Raw genomic sequence first — 26046 nt, 5'->3', positions numbered from 1 at the left:
TTTTATTTCGACACGATATAAATATATAAATTTAATATATTTTTTCAGATTTATTGTTAATATTAAATAAAAATAAAAAATTTATATTAATTTTTATGATATTATGCATGAATCACACATATATATATATTATGACAAATTTTTATAATCTTACGAGATTTTGAATAAGTGTTTACGTCGAGAAATGATTCATCGAAATAACAACTAATATAATATTATTGGAATTTACAGCACAGAAGTGGGCCTAACGAGAGAGCCCAATTCAGCAGACCATGAGCCGGGTAATTTGTGAATTGGGCTGGTCAATATATTATATATATATATATGTATATTTACAGGGAAGAATAATATATTTATAAATAAAAAAATTTATCTAACTCCAAATAATGGGTAATAAAAAAAAAGCAATTTTATTTTAATAAAATATTATATATTATTGAAAATAAAAAGATTATTTCGTAAGATAAAAAAATCAATACATAAAATATGAAATTTCACTGCTTTATTCATATTTGTAGTCTTTACTGATTTTTATTAAATTTTTTTATATAATTCAATATAAAATCAAAATGCAACAAATTTATTTAATATAATTATATATTTTAAAAAAAAATTGGAAAATTAATTTATTATATTTAAATTAATCACATAGTTAATAATACTAAATTAATTATAATTACCGAAAATTTCAAATCCGGAAAAATTTAATCGAATGTTTAATATCCGAATTTAAAAGTAAAAAAATAAAAATAAATTAATGAGAACCAATGAGATGCCGCCACTTTTCGAGAAAAGAGTATTATACGTGGGTTATTATAATTGGTTCCTTCACTCACCGCCTCGTCAGTCTATCACCCTTGGCTCCTCGTGGATAAAATTCCTATTCTTCGCCTCCACCCCAAGTCATGAGCGGAGGCACTGTTGGTAATAAAATCGCCGATCAAATGATACGGTTTCTCTGTAATACCAATCCCGTCCAGATCGTACTTCGATATAATTGAGATTTGAATAGGAATCTGATTGGATCTGATAGCGGAGTCGATATAATCCGAGAAGGAAAAGGAGATTAGGGCGCGGCAATCGATTGTTGTCCGTTTCTTAAAAGATAATAGTTTCATGAACGAGGTAGGTAATTGGGTGGAGAAGTAAGAATCAGAGGAGGAGAAGGAGGAGAGGAAGAAGAAGGAAAAAAGAGGAGAGGAAGCAGATAACATGTCTGCCATAGTGTGCGGGAAGAGATCTTTATTCGAGGAATTGACCGCTTCCCCTCCCGTTTCCAAGAGAATTCGCTGCTCATCTTCTTCTCCTGTTCGTTTCTCTCCTCCAAGATCGATCTCGGCTTTCTCACCTCCTTCCCCTTCGCAGTCCTCGTTTTTGGTCGATCAACTCATTGCCATCTTCCCTGACATGGACAAGGAGGTTCGTCTTGTTCTCCTAATTCTCTTGTTTTTTACTTTATTGGTTGGCTTCGATTGCCTGCGTTTGAAGAAAGAAACTTACGAGTTGAAAATTTCTGGAACCAATTTGTGTTTATTATGTTAATTCGTTTATTAGTTTATTCATTGAAAAATATGGAGGGAATCTGATTTCTAAGGGGATTCACATAGTATGTGTTGAGATTGACAGTTTGCATATTTTGAACTCTGATTTGCTTGGTTAGATTGGTACATTAGGAGATTTTCTTAAGACTAGTTATTGATTTATTGCAAGTTGGAATTTTGGCTCTAGGATGTAGATTCTCTTTACTTTTCACTGCATATAACGGAGTATATTTTTCTAAATTGTCAAGTGCCAACTTGAAATCTTAAATCACGGAAGATTTTGAGTCTGATGTGCATGGCTGTTGATGCTAAGACCATGAAGAGAGATGTTTTTAGGCTACAAATGCATGCGTAGTTTTCAATTATTGTATACTTTTGTTTAGGGAAGGAAACATTGTGGGGGAGGATATAGTGATGACCCTCGCAAAAGAGTGGGACATTTTTTCCCCCAATTAGAAAAGTTAATTTCATTGAAGAAGAAATGTGGTGACGATCGTACCCCATGAACTAAAGTTCTATTAACTTATGCTAACATTTTACTTCTCTGTTTCTATAAGTTCTCAACAAAAAAGATGCTCATGTCCATCCTATTGTATATGTAGCAATTTGAATTTGTAAACTGAGCATGTGAGTTATTATAACAAAGCTTTGGCTATGATAAAGATATGAAGATGTGTATTACTTCTCAAAGTAATGAGGTAAACTAATAACTATTATTTAAAACTTATGATTTTAGCTACTTGAGAGAGCACTTAAAGAATGTGGAGATGATCTGGATTCAGCTATCAAAAGTTTAAACGAGCTCCGTTTAGGATCTGCTGACAGAAATATGGCTTCCGTTTCCAGCAAATCAGATGTTGCTCTGGAAGCAACGCTTCAATTTCAAGCAGGAGGTACATATAGATCCGAATTAATTAAATAAGCTCAAACGTGATACTTGAGTGTAAAATTGTTATTTCATTTGATGGAGTTATTGGTTGGTATAGTTGCACTTGTATTTACCATATTGTGTCATTTCCCTTTTCTTTGCAATGGCATGTGTTTACAAGTCAACAGAATTTCAATATTGTTGGTGTCAAATACATTATCTTGGGGCATTCAGCTTGCATAAGTTCTAATAATTGACTTCGAACCAAGAATCCATAATTGTTTATTAAGAGTTATTATATTTTTTTTGGAAATAAATTAAGAGTTATTATAATATGCATTGTCATAGTAGCACAATAATGAATCAGCCTTTGGCAGGTCAAGATCTTGAATGTCGCACTACTTTTTCTTTCCAGCTGCATGTGAAGTGTTTTTGTTGATACTAGAAATTCTTGAAGGATACATTGACTTTAAATCACCTATGCTTGTTGTTTAGTGAAGTTTTGTATTGCCTCGTGAATCTTAACCAATCCATTGCAACTTGCAAGGGCATAAGCTGCATTAGAGCAAGCTTCAAGATTTGTTTCCTATCTAAATTATATATACAGGAAATAGAAATTTGATTGTTTCTTTCTAGATTTGTCTACCTGATGGATAAGGTGGTCTAGCTTACACTGCTCTGCTCCTGGCTCAAGGCCTGTTTCAACATTTTCTCTCATTAAATACCAGATAGTATGTATGGCCTGCAATAGCACATTGAGACCTTAAGAAACCAAAGTGGTTTCTACCCATTCTAAGTCAGTGTTACAATTGCAGTCTGTTATCATCTTTCTGTTAAAGTGGTTTGTCTGCTATGTAAAAGTCTTTGCTGATTGAGTACTCTAAACAAATCATTATTGGTTGTACATAGTCACTTGCTCTCTTTCAATGGTATCAGCAGGACCTTGTGATTTTGTCATATTTTTGGCTGTTTCGATTGGTTATAGGTAGTATTTCTTGCTTCTTCAACACTCGCGGCATTGCTTCAATTGTTTTTATCTGTTTCTTTCTATGTATCATATGTTGAATGGGTTCTTTATGCCAAGTACACCTTTAGATCTATGTGTTTAGAATCTTTAGATTTGCTACAGCAGTGATTATATGTGAAAGTAGTTGCTGATTGTTAATGTTGCTGCAAAAGCCGTACTATTGGCGAAACCATCATATTCTAGTGCCAGAATCTATTCACTTTCCTTTGTGCAAGTAGTTTTTATTGGCATTACCGTTCCCTAATGAGGAGAGGAATCTATTATTGCTGCTGCAGTAACAACTAATGAAGCAACCTCTTCTATTGTGGATCCATTTGCTTCAAATGCCATCTATATGGATGGTTCTGACTGGGTGGAACTCTTTGTTAGAGAAATGAGTTGTGTTTCTAACATGGACGATGCTAAAGCCCGTGCTTCCAGAGCGTTGGAGGTACTGGAGAAGTCAATTCGTGAACGTGCTGGTGCAGAGGCAGTACGGAGTTTCCAACAGGTTGGTTATCATCAATTCTGTAAAATTAATTGGCCCTCTTGTGTGTATATACGTGTGCACTTTCTGTTTGTTGCTGGTCGGGTTAGACCTTGGTCCTTTGTGAATTTTTGTAGGTTGTTACTGTAAGTTTGAGTTCTCACTGTCAGTTGTAATTGTTAATCTCTTAAAACCTTAGTTTATGATTTTTAGAATTGTTAAATGTTAATATCTATTGGCTAAAATGCAAGTTCTTTCAATTAATATTATCATTTCTAATTTTCTGAACCTCAGACGTTTTGTACCTTACATTATGATTTTGAAGAACTTTTAAAAAAAAAAAAAATTAACAGTGATTAAGAAGCCAGGGACTGATAATTAATACGATAAGCATAAGTATTCAGTTACATTCTCCTTTTTTTTAATACTCTGGGTTGGAGGGTTGGTGGCTGTTGTTGGGTTGTTGAATATTACTTGAGTATGAAAATCCTTCTTGATCTTGTATTGAATATGATGCTTGGTTTTCTGCAGGAAAATATGATGTTGAAGGAGCAAGTAGAAGCACTTATTCATGAAAATGCTATTCTCAAGCGAGCAGTGGGCATTCAGCATGAGCGTCAGAGAGAATACGAGGATAGGAGCCAGGAGTTGCAGCATCTGAAGCAGTTAGTGGCCCAATACCAGGAGCAGCTGAGAACATTGGAGGTTGACCTCTTATCTTTCAACCATCATCATTTGTTGTTTTAATTTCAGAAGACCGACTGATTGATGTTTATCACGTGGTTTGTTGTAGGTGAACAATTATGCTTTGACCATGCACTTGAAGCAGGCACAGCAGAGCAACTCAATTCCCGGGCGTTTCCACCCTGATGTCTTCTGATGTTTCTTTACATCCAATTGCTGTATGAACCTGGATATACTGTCAAAGACTTAGTCATCAACACTTCGGCTTGGGAATACAGTGTGCTGGCGTGTTGGCTTTCAATGTCAAACTGAGTAGACTCTCTGATAAAAGATACATTTTATTCTTATTGCCAAAGTTAATTTTTTTTTCCTTGATGTTGTGTGGATTTGACAGTCAGAAATTGTCTGTTAATTATAGTTCCCATAGACATACATGAATAATTATGTGTAAAACATATGAAGGACAGACTGATATTTCCGCGAAGAGCACGGCGGCTTTCGAATATCTGGACCTCTCTTTTGGTTCTTTGCTTACTGTTTAGCCTGCAACATAGATTAATAGAAAATTTGGTGATCCTTTGGATGCAAAGGGGTATGGTATTTTATATAGCAGACTAGGTCGGATGACATTTTATTTTGCTAAAGGCTAATGTTTGGATCTGCTGAGGCTATGTTTAGATTCAGAATTTTGGAATGTTATTTGGAAAGTTTGCCAGAAGTGTATCACCGGAAGAGACGTAGCACTTCCTCTGGGAATTATGTGATTAGAACCTCAAATTTAGACTACTACTATAATATAACAAAATATTCCACCTATATATATATATATATATCAGAATTAAACTATATGATACAACAATAAATATACTGCTGTTATAGAATTGGCATAATATATAATTCTTATAAACCTAGTCATTGATTGTTTGATAAGAAAAAGAAATAAAATTACATATTAATCTTAATTTTCCAGTTAATTAAAATTGTCAAATAACATATATATATATATATATATGTGAGACTAGAGATTGACTCACGTCAATTTTTTAATTATTTTATATTTAATATAATGATATACATTTTAATTATTTAATAATTTTTTAAAAAAAATAAAAAAACATGTACATAAATAAAACTGATCATGTGAATCTTTTACTAAAAATTAAGTCATAATAAAATTTTAATTTTTATATAATTTTTGTTGTCATAAAATAATATTTATATAATTACAAAAATTCCATTATGTGTATAGCACATATTAGGCATCTAATTGCATTAATAATAATTTCAAATGTTTAATTAATCAAAAGTTCCTTATAAGAAGAGCAAACCCAATTAGTGTAAAATTTAAAAATTATTTATAATTCAATTTTTTTTTTTTTTTTAACAAATTCGATGGGATAAACTTAGAAAAATTAGTGAAACAATAATTATTTATTAATTTATATATAACAAATATTTATTTAAAATTTCTAAAGATAACGACAAAATTTAATTTTTAATTAAAATTAGATAGAGATGTAGTTTGATTTAATAAAATTATTAATTTACCACCTTCATAAATTTGATAAAATATAATAAATTTTTAGATAAAGACTTCAGTTATTTAATCAAATAATTAGAAAATAATTACTATATACGTATATGAAATTATTATATAATAAAAAGTGAGAATTTGGAGTCATTTGTTGTTCATTTGTCACCTGTACACTTCCTCTTTTCACCAAGCCGAGTGTTCGTGTGAGAGTGAGAGAAAAATGGAGACGAGGAAGAAGATTCTATCTATACAATCGGACCTGTTTATATATATATATATATATATACATATACATGTATATATATCAATTAGAAACAGAGGGAAGCCTACCTCCAGCAACACCGCGCTTCATCATCTTCTTGAACTCATCAAAATTAACCATTCCATCACCATCAACGTCCACTTTCCTTATCATCTCTCTACAATCCTCCACCCTTTTCCCTTCCTGCAACCCCAACGCGAACAGGACCGACCCCAACTCATCCACCGAAATCAAACCATCTCTGTCCTTATCGAACACGTCAAAAGCCTCCTTCAGTTCCCCCGTCTCTTCTCCTCCTCCTTCCTCCCCCATCTCTCCGTGACTCCCATCATCGTACACCAAACAGAACTCCTCGAAATCGATCAGGCCGTCACCGTTCGAATCCAGTTTACTCACCATTTCCTCCACCTCAGTCTCCGTCATCGACATCCTCATGCTCTTCATAGATTCTCTCAGCTCTTGCTTCGTTATGAAACCATCCCCGTTCTTATCAAAGGTACCAAACACCCTTTTCAGCTCACCTCTTCTGCTCCCGGATTGCAGCCGAGCAGAGCTACTACCTGCAGCGATAGGAATGGAAACAGAGGGGGATTCGTGGCTGGAGAAAAGATTAGATCGCAGCCGTATAAATAGCTTGTTTGTAGATGGGAAATTAAAGAAAATATAAAAAAACCCAAGAGCGAACAAGAGTGAAAGTAACAAAACAGATGTAATGACCATTTTTTTTTTTTTCCCTTGCGTTTAATTTTGTCTGTAGCGGAGTTGATAAGAAGAAGAAGAAGAAGAAGAAGAAGATAAAGAGATGAATACAGAGAGGAAGAAGGAGATGGTATTGGGATTTGTGGGGTTGGAAAAGGTGCAAAAGGAGTAGTGAGGAAGAAGAAGAAGAAGAAGAAGGAACACGGTATTTGGCGTGTGGATGGGAAGTGAAGAGCCCACAAACCGCGTCGAGGAGAATAAAAATAAAACACAGAGCACCTCAGGGGGATACTGATTTTTTCTTTCTTATTTATTTATTTGCATAAATAACTACACTAAATTTTAGAAAGAAAAAAAAAAGTCAACGTGAAGATTATAGGCTTAAAATACTCTTACCCAATGTATGTATATGTTGGAGAACATGGAAAGCTGCATGTTGCATGCAAAGTAATATTCTAATTGATAAATTCAAGGTAAAGAATCATATTCCAATGTTCAAGAATATATGTCTTGTGTATGGCTTCCTACCCAACTCACACGAGATGCTGCTGTCCATACACACACACACACACACACACACACGTACGTACGTACACACACACACACGTACGTACGTACGTACATATCATATGGTAGGTTGGTGCGAATTGGGCCTTCACTCCGACGTCTTAAAATTTTTTGGGCTTTTTTCTTTTTTTATAAATCAATTAATAAAGATTAATATATATTTTTATTTAATTTTAAAAAATAGGCTGTTGAAACGACACCGTATCAGTGTCCTTTATGCTCGAAAAGAGATTAGAGACAATCAGGTGGAGCAGTTCCTCGTGCACTTGACTTGTCAAGAATCAATAACGACATCATGATGAATCCGATGGTGGTATGATCGGCTGATTTTTTATAATTGTGGGTCCCGCAAAAAAAAATTTAATAATTATTATTATAATTAAAATGATAACAGAAGTATCTAATCATTCCCTGCTCTCTTCCGTACCAAGTCAGCTTACGCCGCTGCCACACGCTTGGATGGATCCGCTCCTCCTCCTGAACACTCTGCAGGCTTCTCGCCAAAACCCTCTCTTATCTCAACAACTACTCTCCTTCTGCAATGTCTCCCACACCTTCCATAATTACTTACACTGTATATAAACATATACGCACAAACATCAAATTTCACTCCTTTCCCAATTTCATTTTTCACCTTTCGATTCTTCTCATTACCTCCGCAAGAGTTAAAAAAATCAATTATTCCCCGAGTTCTTTCACTGTAAATCTCTTTCAAAAAAATATTTGTGGTACGACTAGTTACGTTACGACGTAGATTATATCAAAAATCAGCGTATTTCAAATGGCTAACTTTCAATTATCAAGAATCCAGTTTCAAGTGCACGTTTCATCAATCGAACCAAATATTGCAAAAGGAAAAAAAGGAAAAGAAAGAAGAAAAGAGTACGGTCTTCGATGATAGAAGTGGGAGTCAGAAATGAACAGGAAAGAAAAATAGACATGGCATCGATCGCGAAAGTACGTGGTGCTGAATCATACTATTGAGTACACATATACGGTGTCTGTACATACGTGTAGATACGTAATTGGGTGGTTTTTAAAATGGATGTCACCTTGTTCCCAAGTCTGAAAATCTGAAGGAGTATCAGATTGAAACAGTATCCAAAAGCGATCGTATCGATGGTGGCTAACTTTCAATTATCAGAATCCAACAGTGACTTTCATACACGCTCTATTTCTGAATGCCAACTACTGCTACCTACTTCAATTATTCCATGCAAATAATTATATAATAACACGTCAATTCACATCCATACATACACATATACATACGTGTGTGTATCCCAGATCTCGCATGCATATATCCCATACAAAACCCAGTTGGAACTGAGAGAGTTTCGGTGCGTATAGTATATAAATTCCCGTTTATTAAAAGCCTAAAATTGCTGAAGAGGAGAGAGACTCCGCCATTATCTTCATTACTTCCATTTTTTCACTTTACGAGTTAAATATATATATATATATATATATATGTATATTAATTTCAGATTTTAAAAAATTTTAAGAAAAAATGGTTAGTTTAATTAATCATTTTTAGAATTTAAGTAATTTATAACACTGAAAATTAAGATCCCCAGTTTAAAATAATTGTAGTGGTTTGAGTAGGTCCAGCAGTTAGCGGGCCTTTGGGCTTTAAACGGCAGTAGGTGTATTATTATGTTTCCCTAGGCTTCCCTCTCCTTCCTTTATGGCCCATTCCAACCTAAATACAGTCTCTACTTTTGGCACCATATATACACTTTATAAAATTGTTAATTAAGAGTTTAATTATTGTTTAATTAACACCACTAATTGACTTGACTGATTTAACTACTCTGCTACCGAAACAAAAGTCTCTAATCCGACACCCCCCCACACGCACCCTTCATCGCATCAGATCTAAACGAACGGTGATAAGGAGGCCAGACGAGAGTGCACAAAACTGAAGGCGAAAGTATTGAATAAAAATTTTATTTAAAAAAAAAAAAAAAAAAAAAAAGGGAAAATACGGCCGCCAACTTGCGCCGTATATTTAACAGAGAAAACAAACCGGATATCAAACTGATATAACAGGTGGGTGATGAGGTGGACCTGACTGTAACGGGTGTGCGAGCGTTGTTTTTTTAAAAAAAAATTATGACGATCGTCCCCATTTTATTGTCTGTTACGGAACTTAGCGTGACCCAGCAGTTAGTTTTGTGATATGAGCGGCAGTGGGGTCCACATCGACGGGGTCCCACTTACCACTCCTTTTTACATCACCGCACATCATGTGATCATCGTAATAATATCTTTACGTTCCATCCCCAACCTCGTGCGTTCAATTTTTTACGCATCGACGTTAAATTTTTCTTTTTTTTTTTTTTACTGCAGTTATTAAACGAATAAAACGACAGTGCTTCATGTCGTATTTGTCTTTTTTTTTTTTTTTTTTCTCTCTAAAAAGTAAAAACAATAATATATTTTTTACATTACTAATTTACCCAAAATTATTATTTTAATTATAAATTAATTTCTTAAAGGGTAAAATCTATATATATATATTTTTTATATATATATAAATATATTTTAAACCCGTATTCATCGTGACGAGAATATATAGAGTACGTAAAAAAATATAAATGACAAGACTATAATATTTAACTTGTCTAAGAGAGAATAATTGAAAGTACAAAATTCTACTAAAAATATAAAGTTACGTGGGAGTAGAAATGGTAATGTATCATTATCTTTGTTTGCAAAGTTAACGCCATTATTGGTCTGAACATTGTCATCCAAGCTACTATATATATTTGCAGCTTTTGGAAATTCTTCCTTTTTCATTTTTCACAACCAAGAAAAATATACACACACATATACATACACATGCATTAATAGCTATATAAATAACGTAACATTTATACATATATATTACAACAGAATTGATTCAAACCAGTCACGTTATTAGTGTAGATCGGATAAAATATGAATGTTTGTTTGTTTTTTTCTCTCTTTTTTAAAGGAAATCATTTTTTTGAAAAAGGAAGAAAAAAAAAAATGTGTCACATGCGTGTAATCCACAAAAGGTGTAAAAATAATGACTGCAAATTAATTTATTATATATATATATATATGAGAAATCATATATTAGTGTGTTATTATCTAGAAAGATCTCAAAACTTTATATAAAAAAAAAAAAAATCCAAGAAAAGGTGGAGAGAGTTATAGAATAGCATGATGAATGATCACCACAATATATGTGTGTGTGTATATGTGTATGTATATATATATATATATATTGGAAAAATATAACGATTGGGGGACCATAAACAGCCCATGCCATTGAGTCTCTAATAATAATTAAAAAAATTAAAAATAAAGAAGTAAGAGATCGAAATCACATGGTTGCATGTGATGGGGATGGGGTAGTTTCTTGAAATTTCCCTCTCTCGTTTCCTTCTTTAAATTAATTATTTTTTTTTTCTTGTTTTAATTTCATATACATATAATATATACACACACACATATATATATATACATATATATATATATATATATACATAAACATGTGGGTGTTTAGTTATAAAAATATCATATTTCCTGATTTGTTTGCTTTACCCATTTAACTGATTGTCTAATGTAATGCGGTACCCCACAACGCACTCACTAGTAAAGCTGAGTTTTTTTTTTTTTTTTTGGTTCTCTTAACATTTGCAGGTAAAGGGGAAGAAAAAATGAAGTGGGGGTAAAAAAAAAAAAAAAGGAAACGAACCCAAAAAACAGGAAGTTAAAATAAAATAACCCATTAAAGGGAAAATTTACTTAAAGGGTGAAAGGTTGTTTTTTTTTTTTTTTTTTTTTAACATTTGGTAAGTAAAAAACAAAAGAATGAAGTAAAACCCAAGGGAGGGGGGAAGAAATGAATTCACGAAAAAGAAATGAACCCAGAGATGTAATGGGTGGAGGGTTACACCTAAAACTTGGGTTTGTATGTCCTGTTTGTGGTGTATGAATTGTCTTGGTATTTTCAATAAAGGTTTTTTTTTTTTTTTTTCTAAAAAAAAAGTACAAAGTGTAGTTAAACCAGGAAGAAAAGAAAGAACATGAAGCCGGGAAAAAATTTAAAAAAAGAATGAAGGGTATATATTTTTATTTTTATATAAAATTCTAAAATTCTCAACTTTTCAATTCTCACACTCTCTCCCTCTCTATAAAGCTGGTACATACAGATTATATATTGGTAGAGTGGTCCATGGACTTTGTATGGGCATGCCCTTCTCTCTCTCTCTCTCTCTCTCTCTCTCTCTCTTTTCTCTGTCTTCTCTTAATTTCTTTTTTTCTATCTCACTCATCATCACCATCATCATCATCATCAGCAACCAAAAAAACAAACTACTCACAGAGAAGAATAATATTCAGTGAAAGGAGATCTGAGAGTTCCGGGGGAATTCTTTAGTTAAAATTCTTGAGTGTTTACTATCGAAGTCCTGGTCATGTTTTTCCACAGCTTTCTTGAACTTCTTTTTTCACTTCACCTCTCTCTCGTGATTTTTTCTTTTTTCTTTTTTTTTTCTTTTAAACGAGGGAGACGGTTAAGTATGTGATTTTCCCAGGAGAAGCTCAAGAAAGCTGTGGGAGGACATGGCAATTTCAGGATTTAAATTTTCTTTAAACAACTTTCCTTCATTTCCTGGACAGTCAAAGAACAAGGTCATGTTCAAGATCTCCCTGCCACGAAAATTATCCACCTTAATTTTTTGGTTTTCTATCAGGTAATTCTCAGAACTCTCCTACAACATTTCATACCCCAAAATCCTTTCTGACTGGGTTATTACGAACATCTGTGTGTCAGTGCGTGGGTTTTCCCCAGTTGAGCATTGTAGTGAAGCTGAATTACACAATCTGGGTCTCTCTAAGACTCTAATTAAGTATCGTATGGTGTTTTATGCTTACTTTATTTTTTTCCTAATTTGTTGTCTTTTCTTTAATTGTGTTTGGAGAAGGTTAAATTATAAAGTTTGCGGAATAATCCAAAAGAAGAAACCCAAAAAAGAAAAAAGAAAAAAAAAAAACAATGAGGATTATGCATGTATGTCATAGAAACTAGTATGAACAGAGAGGGTAGGATTAGGACACACACACACACACACACACATATATATATATATATATACATGTCAGCATAATTTACTTTCAATTATTACACTTATACTCAAGATATATATGTATATATATAAATATATATTGCGATTCGGTGATTGGTGATGATGGATCCAATGAAATGGAGAAGGTGAAAAAAGAGGAAAAAGAAAAGCAGTAATGTGCAGAAGATTCCTCCCCCAGGGCCAACTTTTGTTTAGATGCATCAATGCTGATAGTTCTCTCTGTTGGGGCCTTTTGGTTTTGCATCTCCATCATCTCCTACATTTCTGTGAAAAAGGTTACTTCTTGTCACTTTCTGACTTCTTTTTTTTTTAACCACTCCCTCCTAATGCCTGCACCCATCAATCTTTTTTACCCAATCACACACTTGCCTATCTGTATTTATGCACACATATATATATATGTATGTATGTATGCACATATCACGTCTATATAATGACATAATTATATATATATATATAGAGAGAGAGATAGTCAACCTGTCAAAAGTTATGAAATCATCTCCCCAACCTACTCCATTTTATTATCAGTGGGTTGATTTAGAGACTAAAAAACTCAGAACATTAATTATAACCTCTCTAGTATAAATGCATAAGCTTAACTTGTTTCATATGTCTTGATTATTCTGTACAGAAATACACACACACATATATATATATCTACCTCAAAAATGCATGTTAAAAATCTCTTTTTGGGTAATTTCCTTAATGCTTCTATATTAGTTGTCGTTTTTTACCTCCTAAAAAACGACAACTAATAATACATGTATGTATGTGTGTGTATAATTTTCCTTCTGTCTTTTCAAGAATTATGAAATTTGTTTTTAGATCAGTAAGAATTGATGTATTCTTTCTTAAATTTTGTTGCTGTCACTAACTCCAAATTCCACTTGCTGCATTTACTTGATGGGTTCTAATTTTTCTCCAACTTTTTAAAATTTAAAATATTCAAGTCAGAGTACTACCAAGTTTGCTCGTATGATTTTTTGGCAAGTTATGATCAATACAAAAGACCTCCTGGTAATAACACTGTTTCAGAAACAAGGAGATATAACTTTCATGCAATGACCAATTGGAATTATAATCTCTACACTATGATTCATTGCAGCTATTTGTGCTTTCCAGTCAGATAAATACTTCAAACTCATACATATACATACGCGCACATACCATAACAACTATTTGTTGATGCAAGATTTAATTAATGAATTACTTAGTTCTTTCTGGGTCCTCTTCGTTTTACTCAATAAGCATACATATATACAGTCGTAAAATTTTGAGTAAAAAAATCCAGCAGTCATGAAGCATAGAAAGAAAACCACCCGGATGAAATTACTGATGTGTTAAAGGAAGAATTAATCTAATCTCACCTAATAAGACAAGTATCAATATTGATATATATATGTGTGTGTGTGTGTATCTATGTATGTTGTATATATATGGTAAAGAAATTAAAGCAGATTAGAGGGAGTAAGTTAAAGGAATCTTTACCCAATTAAAGGTAGAAAAAGCTTAAAGCAGCTACGAGTTTTGAATGTTTAGCCAATCGGTAGATGAAAAACCAATTCCGATGTTGAGAAAGATAGGTCCACCAAAAGCGCCTTCACAACAGGCCAGACAAAGGAGCATGGCAGTTCTGTACAACATGAAAAGAAAATGATGTTCATACACCATATCCACGCCTCTTCGTAAAATTTATAAAATGCTTATTTTACATACATAACTATTGCTGCTAATTATTATAATTTCACTACCCTAATAATAGTATATACCTACCATTTAGCTTCCAGGAATTCCTAGCTAGTTAGCTAGCCAGCCAGTCTGTTTATTGAAGTCGTATCAACTGATAATTATCAGTTTTTTGACGCCACTTGACTCTCTCTCTCTCTCTCTCTCTCTCTCTATATATATATATATATATATACACACACACACATATATGTTTTGATATATTAATATAGGTCCAAGAAAAATGGCCAATAGTTTATTTTTATTTTTACGTAAAAATCCTCTAACATGTTTTAACCAAAAGTAAACATCACAAAAAGATCAGAAAAGATTAATTACAGCTCCAATGTATATGCATGTATATAAATATGTATAAGAGATGCAAAAAAGAGAGAAGAGGATGTTTGTATACTCACATTCAAAAGGGAAAGACAATGTCACAAGCGAGGATTTAACAACCAGCAGTCAATGTCCAGTCTAAGCCTCTTAATTTGCTTCTTCCTTTTTCCCACTGATCTCAACTAAACATCAGCCAAAAAAGTTAGCCACTGCCTGAAAACGAAATCTGAAAAACAAGAGGGGACCATGCATACATATACACATACATGTATATATGTGTGTGATGTTTTTCTGGAAGGTATATCCATGTATATGCATAGATGATGTTAAACTTTAAATGTATATATATATATACATATATGACGTTAAAGCATATATTTATGTGTTCATGTAAATGCTTGCTTTCAGTAAATGTAATAAAATCCTTGTGAAATCTTATATGTACTGATTCAAGGTCTATACGTATAAAATATCTATTAAAACTTACAATGATTAGCATTATATGTCAAATATCTATATATATATATAGAGAGTGAGAGGGTGCAACTTAAAAGACACATTTTCTGCAGGTGGAATAGCTTAATATTTAAAAATAGAGATCAAATATCAGTAGTTTGCAATATGGACATTTATCTAGTGAAAGAAAAATAGCAATGGCAACAGCAATAATGCCGCCCCCATGTGTTGGAGAGAAATGCCGCAGTCATGTCACTATTGATTAAAAAAAAAGGGGTTCCAGCAAAATTTAACTTATTATTACAATATATATATGTCTGTATGTGTGTGTGACATCATATTATATATCTAACACACACACATACAGAAACCCAGCTGCAAAAAGGGGTCAGTGCTGTTGAATATAAAAGTATTAAAAGCTCCATATACTTAAATGCAAAAGAAATGCAGCTGGTGTTTGTGATGATTTGAGTTTATTAAGATAATTTAATTAATGGTAATATATATATATATATATATATGTATGTAGTGCTTCTTGTGTGTGTGTGTATAGCAGTATCTTGTGCTGAGATTTTATAAATGCTAAGAAGAAAAGATTCCGATATATGCAGTAAAAGGAATAGCTAGTCTTTGCTCGTTTGTTGAATAAGAAACTAATCAAGTCAATTATTATTATTATTATTCTTTTTCGTAGCTCCCTGCAGACCCATCCAAGAACCAAGTACTAATTACCTGTCCAGATTCAGAAAATGAAGAGGGCCGCTGTGCAGCATGTGTGTTGCATTTATAAATTGTGTATACAACTAACAAATAGCTAAGCTATAAGTACCCAGTACAAGTAAGTTCTTGATTGTATATTATATATGTATATATATATAATAACATCATTTATTTACCATAATAAGTAGAAACAAAATTACGATATATCTAAGATAAATCTTTCTTCTTCCTATAAATTCACAAAGCACAAGGACATCTCAGCTTTTCCCGGTCTCTGTGTTTTTCCCCCCCCACAAAGGAAAAAAAAAAGGCAAAAATAAAAAATCTATAAAAATTTGAGAAACAAACGAGGGCTTTTTGACTCAGATGAGTGGTAGGAGACTAATAGAATGTTAGTTTAATAAGCATTTGATCTGAAGTATGTTTTACTTTAAGACTACAGGGATTAAAGAAGATACTGAACTTGGCTCCATAATGCTAAATTATTAAAGTAATCAAACAACTACTAAATCTAAAAGAATAAAGTAATCAGTAATGCACCCATTTCGAAATAATAGAATTATAATTTAATCACACCCTTAAACCTACTCAATTACCCATTGCAGATCATCACAAATCAATCTGCCTTTTTTTTGTAATGAGACGTCACTCAACAGATATGCAACGCGTAAGCATGATTCTAGAAAATTATATTGTGCTATAATTCAAGGAATATTAATATACATGTATATACACACGCACGACTCCACAAGAAGGTATGTGTGTTAAAAAGTGTGGTGCAAATAACAAATCTAATAGTTAATTAAGAAATGGGATTAGGTAATGTATGGTTGGCTAGTTGCTGGCATTGAAGTGGATATAGATCAATGCAAATGTGATATGAATCATAATAGAAAATGAAAAGATGCGACGTATACATACATATATATATATATAAGTACGTACATATCCATTGTTTAAATTCAAGGTCATGTGAATCTCACCAAAGTTTGAATTCCAGCTACACATATCAACCCAATACAATATCATGCCTGTGTATATATATCATTAATGAAATTAAATAGAGAACTGTTTAGATGAAGAAAATTAGGCTAAAGACAGTGGTTAATCCTATGGGATATTCCTGATTAATAATTAATAATAATAATAATCAATAAACAAATGTGCATAACTATTCCCAATTTACTTCTCAATATATATATTTATATATTTACATTTCCTACAAATACTACATTGACGCTGGTCCAAACCCTAATTTAGCCAAAATAATTGCTTCTTTCAAAAAGAAAAATTAAATTATTGGAAATGATATAATATAATATATATATATATATGTATATAACTTGATAATGTACAATGCTATAGAATACATGTAGCTAAACAAATAAAAAAGAAAGAAAAGGACGAGAAACAGATTGGAAATTATGGGGTGATATGAAGCAAAGGGTACTTTTCTGACCGACAGAGTATAAATACATGCAGATGAGTTTGTTCTGGGCTATTTGTTAATTACTCACCACCAAAATAAAATAAAAAAAAATCTCCAACAGATGGCTTTTTTGTCCAATAAAGTCGTTTAAATCTTTTGCAATCTAAACTACAATAGCCAATTGAAAACACTATTGAAAGAGAAATATACACACACACAGACATTAATTTTCTTCCAATCACACACACACTATATACAGATATATATGTAGTCAGGAATCTGTATATACAGGCCATTGAAAGCTGTAATAGAGAAAAACTTTCTGGATTTGCATGATTTCCGATCATCAAGTACAAAAGGCAAGAACCAAAAGGAAAGTACTCTTTCTTCTGGAGATGTTCTCTCAAAAAACCACTAGTTAACACTGTGACAGAGAAAGAATCTATAGTCACTGACATATGTATACATTTATATAATTTCTCCAGCAGAAAACATAGGATTAACATGTATACAGTCCAATTATATGTGTTGTTTTCGAAGAAATCGTACCGAGATCAGATTAGAAGCAAAATCTCAGACGAAAATCTGAATCTACAAATACTAGAAAGCAATCTGTCGATAGGAACTTGTTTTTTTTTCTCCGCAGACAAGAAAGACGAACGGGTAGGGTTTTGAAAATTTATTCATGCAGAAATTCTAAATTTACACAGAAGAAATCAGCGAGATTTCATCGCCAAGACAGTATTTCCAAGAATAAAATCATCGTCAACAACCGTTTCTCATTAGAAAAATTTCAGGACAAACACACACACGTGAATCAACAAAAAAAAGAAACGTCCAGAAAGAAAAGAAAAAGCAGATCGATATACCAAATTGATTATAGCAGTGACCGAATCGAGATCTCTCGACTTTTCTTTGGCCCTGCCTGTATCTTCCCACAGCTTTATTGAACCGCAATCGATATACAGAATTTTCTCCTAATACAGATCATGCAGTTCAAGAAAGCTGTGGAAGAATACAAATAGGACCATCGCATATAACCATCACATCACAACGAGGCTGATCTTCTCCTCCCTCTCCATTTTCCTCCCACATTGGATGTGTTTTTCTGGTTTGAATCAGAAGTGGCCCGAGACGAGTTGAAGAAAACTGGAGAAGAAAATTGAAGAGAAGCCGAAGGAGAAGACGGAAAGGGTTCTGCGGAAGGTATGAAGAAGGGGAAAAATGGGGTACCCTATTTATAGAGGAAATTAAGGGGGGGGGGGGGGGAGGGGTCCTTTTTACCATCAATCCCAAGAAGAATATTGGGCTCTTTCTTAAGATTACTGAAACCCTACCCCTTATTATTTATTTATTTATTTATTTAAAAAAAAAAAAAGCTGACTTACGTTTGATCCCATTAAACCTAACATGAATTTTTTATTACTATTATTTAATTAAATTTATATATTTTAAATGTAAAAATAATTTAATTAATAACAATAATACTAGCATAACATACTGCTGCGTATTAAAAAAATAGCTTAAATATATGTGCGGCTGGGATGCAGCCTGCCGGATCTGACGGTGGCCGGTTGCTCTAGTGGGGACAAGATGGTGGGACCCATCTCAGATCTGTCCATATTATCAGGAAGATAACTTCGACGAATGATGACCCCACGCGCCCCTTTCATGCGGTTAATTATAGCATACCAAATACGACATCGTATTAATACCTGCGGTGGTGTTCATTTTTCATAAGTTCAAATTTTCCGCTCTCGTTATGGTTCTTGCTTTTTAGTAACTTTCTTGTTTTGGGCTTGTCTACTTTTGGGTTAATAATAATATTTTAGCTTGAGAAATAAATATTCAATTTTAAAAATAAAAAATAAAAAAGTAATATTTAAGTACGTATATTTTTAAATATTTAAATTACAAAAAAAAAATTAAATATTGCCGTAGAAGAAGTAGGTAACGGCATACATCATAGCCCACCAGTGCAGCCAACTCGATAATTATTATAATAATTATTTTTTTTTTTAATTACTCGTAATATTCTAATCTAAGAAATTAGACAGTGAAAGTATTTTATATGCTTCTTTCTTTTTATTGGGAAAACGACGGCAATTTACTTTTCAAAATTTTATCTTACCATTAATTAAATTTTGTAGAACCTGAATTTATATATATATATATATTTTTTTTTTTTTTACCATATAGTACTAACTTTATATTATAAACAAATCATTAATGCGAACTCACTTTAATTTCATGCTTATCTCTATATATTAAATTAATATAATTCATTACTTTTTCATAAAATTAAATATTACCATGATTATCTTTATTTTTTAATATTTATTTCACTTTCTTTACTTTTTTTATTTTCAATAATTAAAATGAAGGTAACCTAACTTTTTTCCTCATTAAAATCATTATTTTGCTTAATTTATTTATTAGTACCTTTAATATAAATGATATTACGCTCACTCGTGTTGTACCCTAATAAAAAAGAAAAGTTAAAAATAAAATCCGATTATAAATTTTGGCCATAGTATAAAATTTAGAATGAAATCTACCTTCTTTTTCGTGTTTGATGTGGAAAATACTTGGAAAAGATAAGTACCTAGCTAGCTAGGTTTGCCATAATTTATGCGATCGTATTATATTTTTAATTTCGTGCGACCAATAATTTAATAGGTGGCAAACAATATTTCATCATAAAAATTGACGCATCGTTGGTATTGTTTATGGACCACCAATTTATAAATATATACACGTACCAAAAAAATTAAAATAAAATATAAATACGATCTTAAAAAAATAATTACAGTTTAAATTAATGTGATGAAAATAAAAATTTAACATTGTGCGTAATTTTTGTTTCTTTATTTATTTACCAATAAAAATAATTTTAAAATATGATAAATAATTTAATTAAATAAAATAATGAAGTGAGAAGTGAGGGGGACGGGGCGTGGGAGCACGCGAAGAGGAGTGCGAGTAGGGTTCGGAGTGGCGGGGGGGGGGGTGTAACGGAGAGAACCTTAAATCCAATCGAAATTAAAAGTAAATTTAGGGGCAAATGAAACTCGAAGCTCACATGGAGGCATGTGAGGCGGACCCCACAGTAAACGAACTTGTGTGGGTAATGACAATCCACCCCGTTTTTCCCGGGACGGAGGTCGCTTTGTCGGGCTGGTGTGGCGGACACTTCTCTTTCAACCATTTTTTTAAAAAAATTTTAAATAAAAAAGTTAATAAGCATTTATAGTAATTATCTAACTATTTACATTTTTAAATATATATATAATTTACCTTTTAATTCTCTATATATATATATATTATATAATTATTTATTTAATTCTTTTTATAAATTAATACCCAAAAAAAATTTACTAATTACAACTTCTAAAATAATACACTACATAAAATTATCGTGCAAATATTTCATAAAATTTTATGAATTTAATGTTTGGAACAAATGTAAAATTATAGGTAAATTATTATAGTGTCCAAAATTCCGCACTTGTTACAATTCGATTCGTATTTTTTTTTTTTGTTATCGTTCAAAATTAGAAATAATTTGGGTAAAAAAATATAAAATTTACTTCGAAATAAAATTAAAACCACGATAAATATTATTTTAAATTAGAAGAATATATTCTAGTGTTTAATTTATTAATATATATATTTATAAGTTTAATTCCAACATCGACCCACAAAAGAACTACGAGAAACAACAAAGAAGAAAGAACAAAACGAAGAAAAAGATTGAGGAGAGTGCGCACGTTAAGACAACGCAACTGCACAGATCGTTGTGAGCAACAGACACGCAGCTTTCACGTTGAAAATTAAAAATGGCGGATGGTGGGATCGTTCGTGTTTTAAATTAGCTGGCGATCACTAATTAATTAGCCACCCGGGTCTTTTCGTTAATCTTTCCTTTAATTATTTGATTTGATTTTTTATATTTTATGTATATGTATATATATGTGTGTGTATATATATATATATATATATCGTCTTTATCTTGCTTTTTTCCCCTGCGTCCCTGTTCTTCTTCCAGTTTACTTGAGATGAGATGTGGATATGGCCGTGTGGGAACATAAAATGTTGTTGCTACGTGAATGATGTGATATATAAGCACTTGATATAGATTATGATTTACCCTAATGCTCTCTCTCTCTCTCTCTCTCTCTCTCTCTCTCTCTCTCTCTCTCTCTATATATATATATATATATATATATATATATAGATATATCAAATACGTAACTGCGACTTGGGATCTAATGGCTTTGGATTGATCTGTGCATTTCGGTGCTGGTGATGACCATTCTCCATTAATGAAGCTTTTTCTTGGACCCATGGGCCAGGCCCAACTAGCAATATGGATCGGCCTAGGGTGAGCCCACGTCCTGATATTCTTTTACAGTTTTAAATCGGTCAATCTGATTTAGTGTTCGACTAAAATTGACCGATTTTTCATATCGTATAATGTTTAAACATACAAGTAAATCAAATATTATTGTATTCAATTTACTTTAATCTTCTTGGTTTTAATCGAAATTTAAGAATCTTTAATCGTGATTTAGTTTTGAACGAACGTATGTCTTGATTGGGTTCAGCTATATTGAACGGATCATAATTGGCCTATTTGGCTTAGGTTAACCTAATCCGATATCAAATTTATACACTTTCATTTGATAGTTTTTTTATATCATAAGGGTAATTGAAAATACGCTTGTTAGCTTCCCAATAAAGAACTCGATCAAGTTCCTGCTAGGTTACGCATTTATAATATTAATTGTTCAATCTCTGTATTAAACTTTAACACAAAGTTTTGCCTTAATTTCACTCTTTCAAATAATACATTTGTAATTTTTTTTTATTGTACGTTAGCGATTAACTTTAACGATCTAATTTTAATTTAAAATGAAATTTATTTAGTGAATGAGACAAAAATAACAGATAATTTTAGAGATTAATAATAGTAAAATATAATATTATATGAATAGAATTTTATGCACACGATACAATTTTGAATAATATTAATCAGATCATATTTCTATTGATTATATTTTAGAAATTAAATACGAAAATACGTGTTTAATTTATGTTTTTAACTAATTGAACTTGTGTTCGAAATGGTATACGTTCGTGTTCTGAACGATAAATTATACATAAATTAATTTTTTAAAAGAATAATTTTATTATTTATATTTTACTAATACTCAGTTTTTGATAATATTATTTTAAAAAATAAATCTACTAATCTGATTCTAATTTTGATAATTTGTCTTCTATACGCAATTTGTATGTGGATTAAAAAGAAATTAGAGTGGGTGGGTTAGTGTTACGGGAAGTTGTAAACCCTAATCACCGAGCTAATTGGGTTAATTAAGTTGGTAATTAAGGGGATAATTCGCATTGTAGGAGGCAAGTAGAGCAGGGATTGTTTGTACACGTGTACAATTGCGGAGACAATTGCATGGAAATGCATGCACTCTTTTGTCAGTTTATCACCGGACACTATCGGCAGTACAAACACACGTGCCCGACACGATTGAAAGGTTTTTTGTCAGTTCGAACAAACCCACAACTTTGTCTTCCCTTCGTTCCTCTTTCTTGGTTTGCTTATACAATTTATTTTAATTTTTAATTAATTAAACCTTAAAATTTACAGTGTTTATATACATAATATCATACGCACGTGTACGTAGAGTAGTATATAATACGTACGTATATAATTTTATTAACGTCAAAATAAGTGCTTTCAAAACAAAGTTAGTTAAATCACGTTTTGAAAATTTTGAAAATAAGTATAAATTTTATCTTTTATATGTGAAAGTTCATACGAACTTAATTTTTATTATCTCAGACAAAATTTTCACTATCTTTTAGTTAAAAAAAAAAAAAAATTATATCCACAAATAGAAGTATACACAAATTTTAAATTTGTTCAAAGTATAATACAGTATATTCTTACGAGGAATTCAGAATCTTTTTCCGAAATTATTTTATAAAAAATATGCGTCTATTTTAATTATAATTACGCTTATAAAAAATTTATAGTATTAAAAAAAATAATTTTGATGTAAAAATAATAGAAAAAAATATTTGTTTTTTTCGAATTACATAGAACAATTATTAACTGTTGATTTTTTTTTTTTTTCTCTCGAATGCTATTAGAATTTCGAATGATCTTCGCACACCCAAAACTCAAATATGTTTACAATTTTTACCCAACGCGAGAGAGAGAATAGTGATATATATATATGTAACGGACTCGAAAATTTAAATAAAGATGTATGTATTAAAAATTTTAAATGCGGAAGCGAAATAAAAATTCTGATTAACATCTCATACACAATAACCATAAAGGTATTCAACGTATAAAATAATAACATAATTAAAAGAAATACTCGAAATAAAAACTATGAATATAACTATAAAATCTTTATACGTCTAACTCGCCGTCTTCCTGTGGAACGGGCTCGGGAACTACGTATTCATGATCTGAAATGGTTAAGTAAGGAATGAGCTACACTAACTCAGTCAGGACATCACACTATTTCACTACCACAGAAGTAAAGGTTGTTAGAAAACAAAAACGACCAATTGAGCATAATTTATGACAAACTCATTTATTAATAATGAAAATCTTTACTGTCCACCTACCTCGGTGAAACTCGTAAAAATAACGTATGAAAACAATAATATTATAACAATCATAAAATCATATACACTTTGTAACATAACACATATTATACTTTTGTACTCCAATAATCAAACAACATATTTCCTATTTTATCAGCTTACTAGTATCCATGGGGATTCATAGGGGGTCCCTGCTACACGTGAACCATTAACATTAATAATATGATTCCATGGCCGTCCCTATACCCCGTCCGGTATAGACACCAAAACCATGAACCTCAATACCCCGTCTGGTATGAGGGTGAAACGGGTCGTTCCCATACCTCATCCGGTATAGGCGTCAAAACCATAAACCTCAATACCCCGTCCGGTATGAGGGTGAAACAGGTCGTCCCCATACTTCGTCTGGTATGGGCGCCAAATCACATAAAGTCTCCCTACCCCGTCCGGTATGAGAGACCACGTTCCCGGTAGGGTTCTCTACGAAGCCGGTCCGTCCACCATCTCCAATGATATCTAGTCACGCTGTCTACATTATTCATTTATCAATTCACATAACCTTTTTTTCATTTTTCTTGGTCTCAATTTTCCAATCATACACAAATACGTAAACCAATAATGAACACTAAACAAAACAATACAACATCAGGTTCACCATAATTCAAGTCATAATAAAAGAAACCATGATTCATGCATACGAAATAATAAAATAAATACATCAAATACCATACTGCATTTAAAACTGAAAAATAGATCAAACAACAACTGACCGAAAAATACATCAGATTCAGGCTCCGTTAGTAACCTTAATTAATTATACACATGTATTAATTCATGAAATACCATTTTATTATTTATTGAGCCTTAATACCGTGATAGAAAATATGGTGAAAAATCCTTACTTGTTTCGGGGTCTGAAATCGGATCTACAATGCGCATACAGGCTGTACCTAAATTTTCTGAATTTTTTTTGGAAAACTGAAACGCACTACCGGTACCTGCACGTATCCCAAAAAACCCCAAATCAGACCCAGGGCCCCTTTTAAGCCAATATCGAAATTTCGGCACGGTGGCTTCGCCGTGCTCCGGCGACAGCACTGCCGCCCGCAGCGGCGATCCGCCTCGGATTGGCCATTTTCGGTCGAATTCGGCCAAACTTGCATTGGTTCCTACAATAAAACAACCCTAGGGCCCTCGATGGGCCAAAAAATTACGAAAAATCGAGATTTACCGGCGGCGGAACTCTCGGGTGCGACGACTTCTCTGGTGCGAGTCGCGATTTGATGTTTTGCTCCGGTCAACTTGTAGAGAAAAGGACGGTGATCACAGTGGTGTAAAAATTGCATCGAATGGGAACCGGAAAGGGCCTCATGGGATGCAAAAATCGAGGGAAACCGCGGCGGTGTTGCTGGACTTCGCGGTATTTTTCGGCCGATTGGTCAGTTGTTTGGCTCCGATTTGGGTATAGGCAGATTCAGCATCGAAAAACGAGCCAATGGGAGAAAATTTATCTTGTTTGGCGATCGAAAAACCCTCTAGTGCGGCGGCGAGTTGCGGCGGCCGACTCCTCCGGTGACTAGTTCTTCTTCTCCGGTGAGGGTACTGGCGGCTAGGGTTTGGGGTCGGGTGTGGGTGAGGTTATTTATAACCTTTCCGTTTTAATCTCAGCCGTTCATCCCGATTTTATCTGGGCCGTCCATCGCGATGCGATCTGGGCCATCTGCACGCGTGAGATCTGGGTCGTCCGTGCGCGTGAGATCTGGGCCGTCCGCACGCGTGAGATCTGGATCGTTCGATCGCATGCACGCGGATCGCCCACGTGGCTCCGTTCCGCGTCAGCTTCTTTGCCACGTGGCGTGTTCTAGTTGGCCGGGGCTGCTGACGTTGCACAACTTTCTTAAATTGCGTTTTGACCATCGGTTTCTGATTTTCTTTTTGAAAATAGCTTCAGAATCTAAATTTTCACA

At 32.8% G+C, this 26046-nt stretch overlaps 2 protein-coding genes and 1 long non-coding RNA gene across 5 annotated transcripts; 1 reads left to right on the top strand and 2 right to left on the bottom strand.

Annotated features, from left to right (window-relative positions):
• The first annotated feature begins 905 nt into the window (after nt 1–905).
• LOC110815665 (Ubiquitin system component Cue protein) lies at nt 906–5091 on the top strand. Its single transcript, XM_022043556.2, has 5 exons — nt 906–1419; nt 2278–2434; nt 3712–3926; nt 4434–4607; nt 4696–5091. The coding sequence occupies exons 1-5, from the start codon at nt 1213–1215 to the stop codon at nt 4780–4782; spliced, it is 840 nt and encodes a 279-aa protein (XP_021899248.1). The 5' UTR covers nt 906–1212; the 3' UTR covers nt 4783–5091.
• A 6-nt stretch (nt 5092–5097) lies between these two features.
• Nucleotides 5098–7244, bottom strand: LOC110815666 (calmodulin-like protein 2). Its single transcript, XM_022043557.2, has 2 exons — nt 6451–7244; nt 5098–5129 (listed from the first exon to the last, which is right to left on the bottom strand). The coding sequence occupies exons 1-2, from the start codon at nt 7100–7102 to the stop codon at nt 5125–5127; spliced, it is 657 nt and encodes a 218-aa protein (XP_021899249.1). The 5' UTR covers nt 7103–7244; the 3' UTR covers nt 5098–5124.
• A 5437-nt stretch (nt 7245–12681) lies between these two features.
• On the bottom strand, nt 12682–18663 carry LOC148253149 (uncharacterized). 3 transcript variants are annotated; one of them, XR_015813330.1, is made up of 5 exons: nt 18310–18663; nt 16995–17042; nt 14913–15017; nt 14260–14404; nt 12682–13035 (listed from the first exon to the last, which is right to left on the bottom strand). It is a non-coding gene; the product is annotated as an uncharacterized LOC148253149 (long non-coding RNA). The 3 variants fall into 3 exon arrangements; XR_015813329.1 differs by lacking the exon at nt 16995–17042 and having other exon boundaries at nt 12682–13101; XR_015813328.1 differs by lacking the exon at nt 16995–17042 and having other exon boundaries at nt 18310–18662.
• Between the last annotated feature and the right edge of the window lie 7383 nt (nt 18664–26046).

This window comes from Carica papaya, chromosome 7 (genome assembly GCF_054855325.1).
Source record: "Carica papaya isolate Zhongbai chromosome 7, ASM5485532v1, whole genome shotgun sequence".
Classification (NCBI taxonomy): domain Eukaryota; kingdom Viridiplantae; phylum Streptophyta; class Magnoliopsida; order Brassicales; family Caricaceae; genus Carica; species Carica papaya.
The sequence above is the reverse complement of the archived record's forward strand: the minus strand, read 5'-3'. Positions and strand labels throughout refer to the sequence as shown.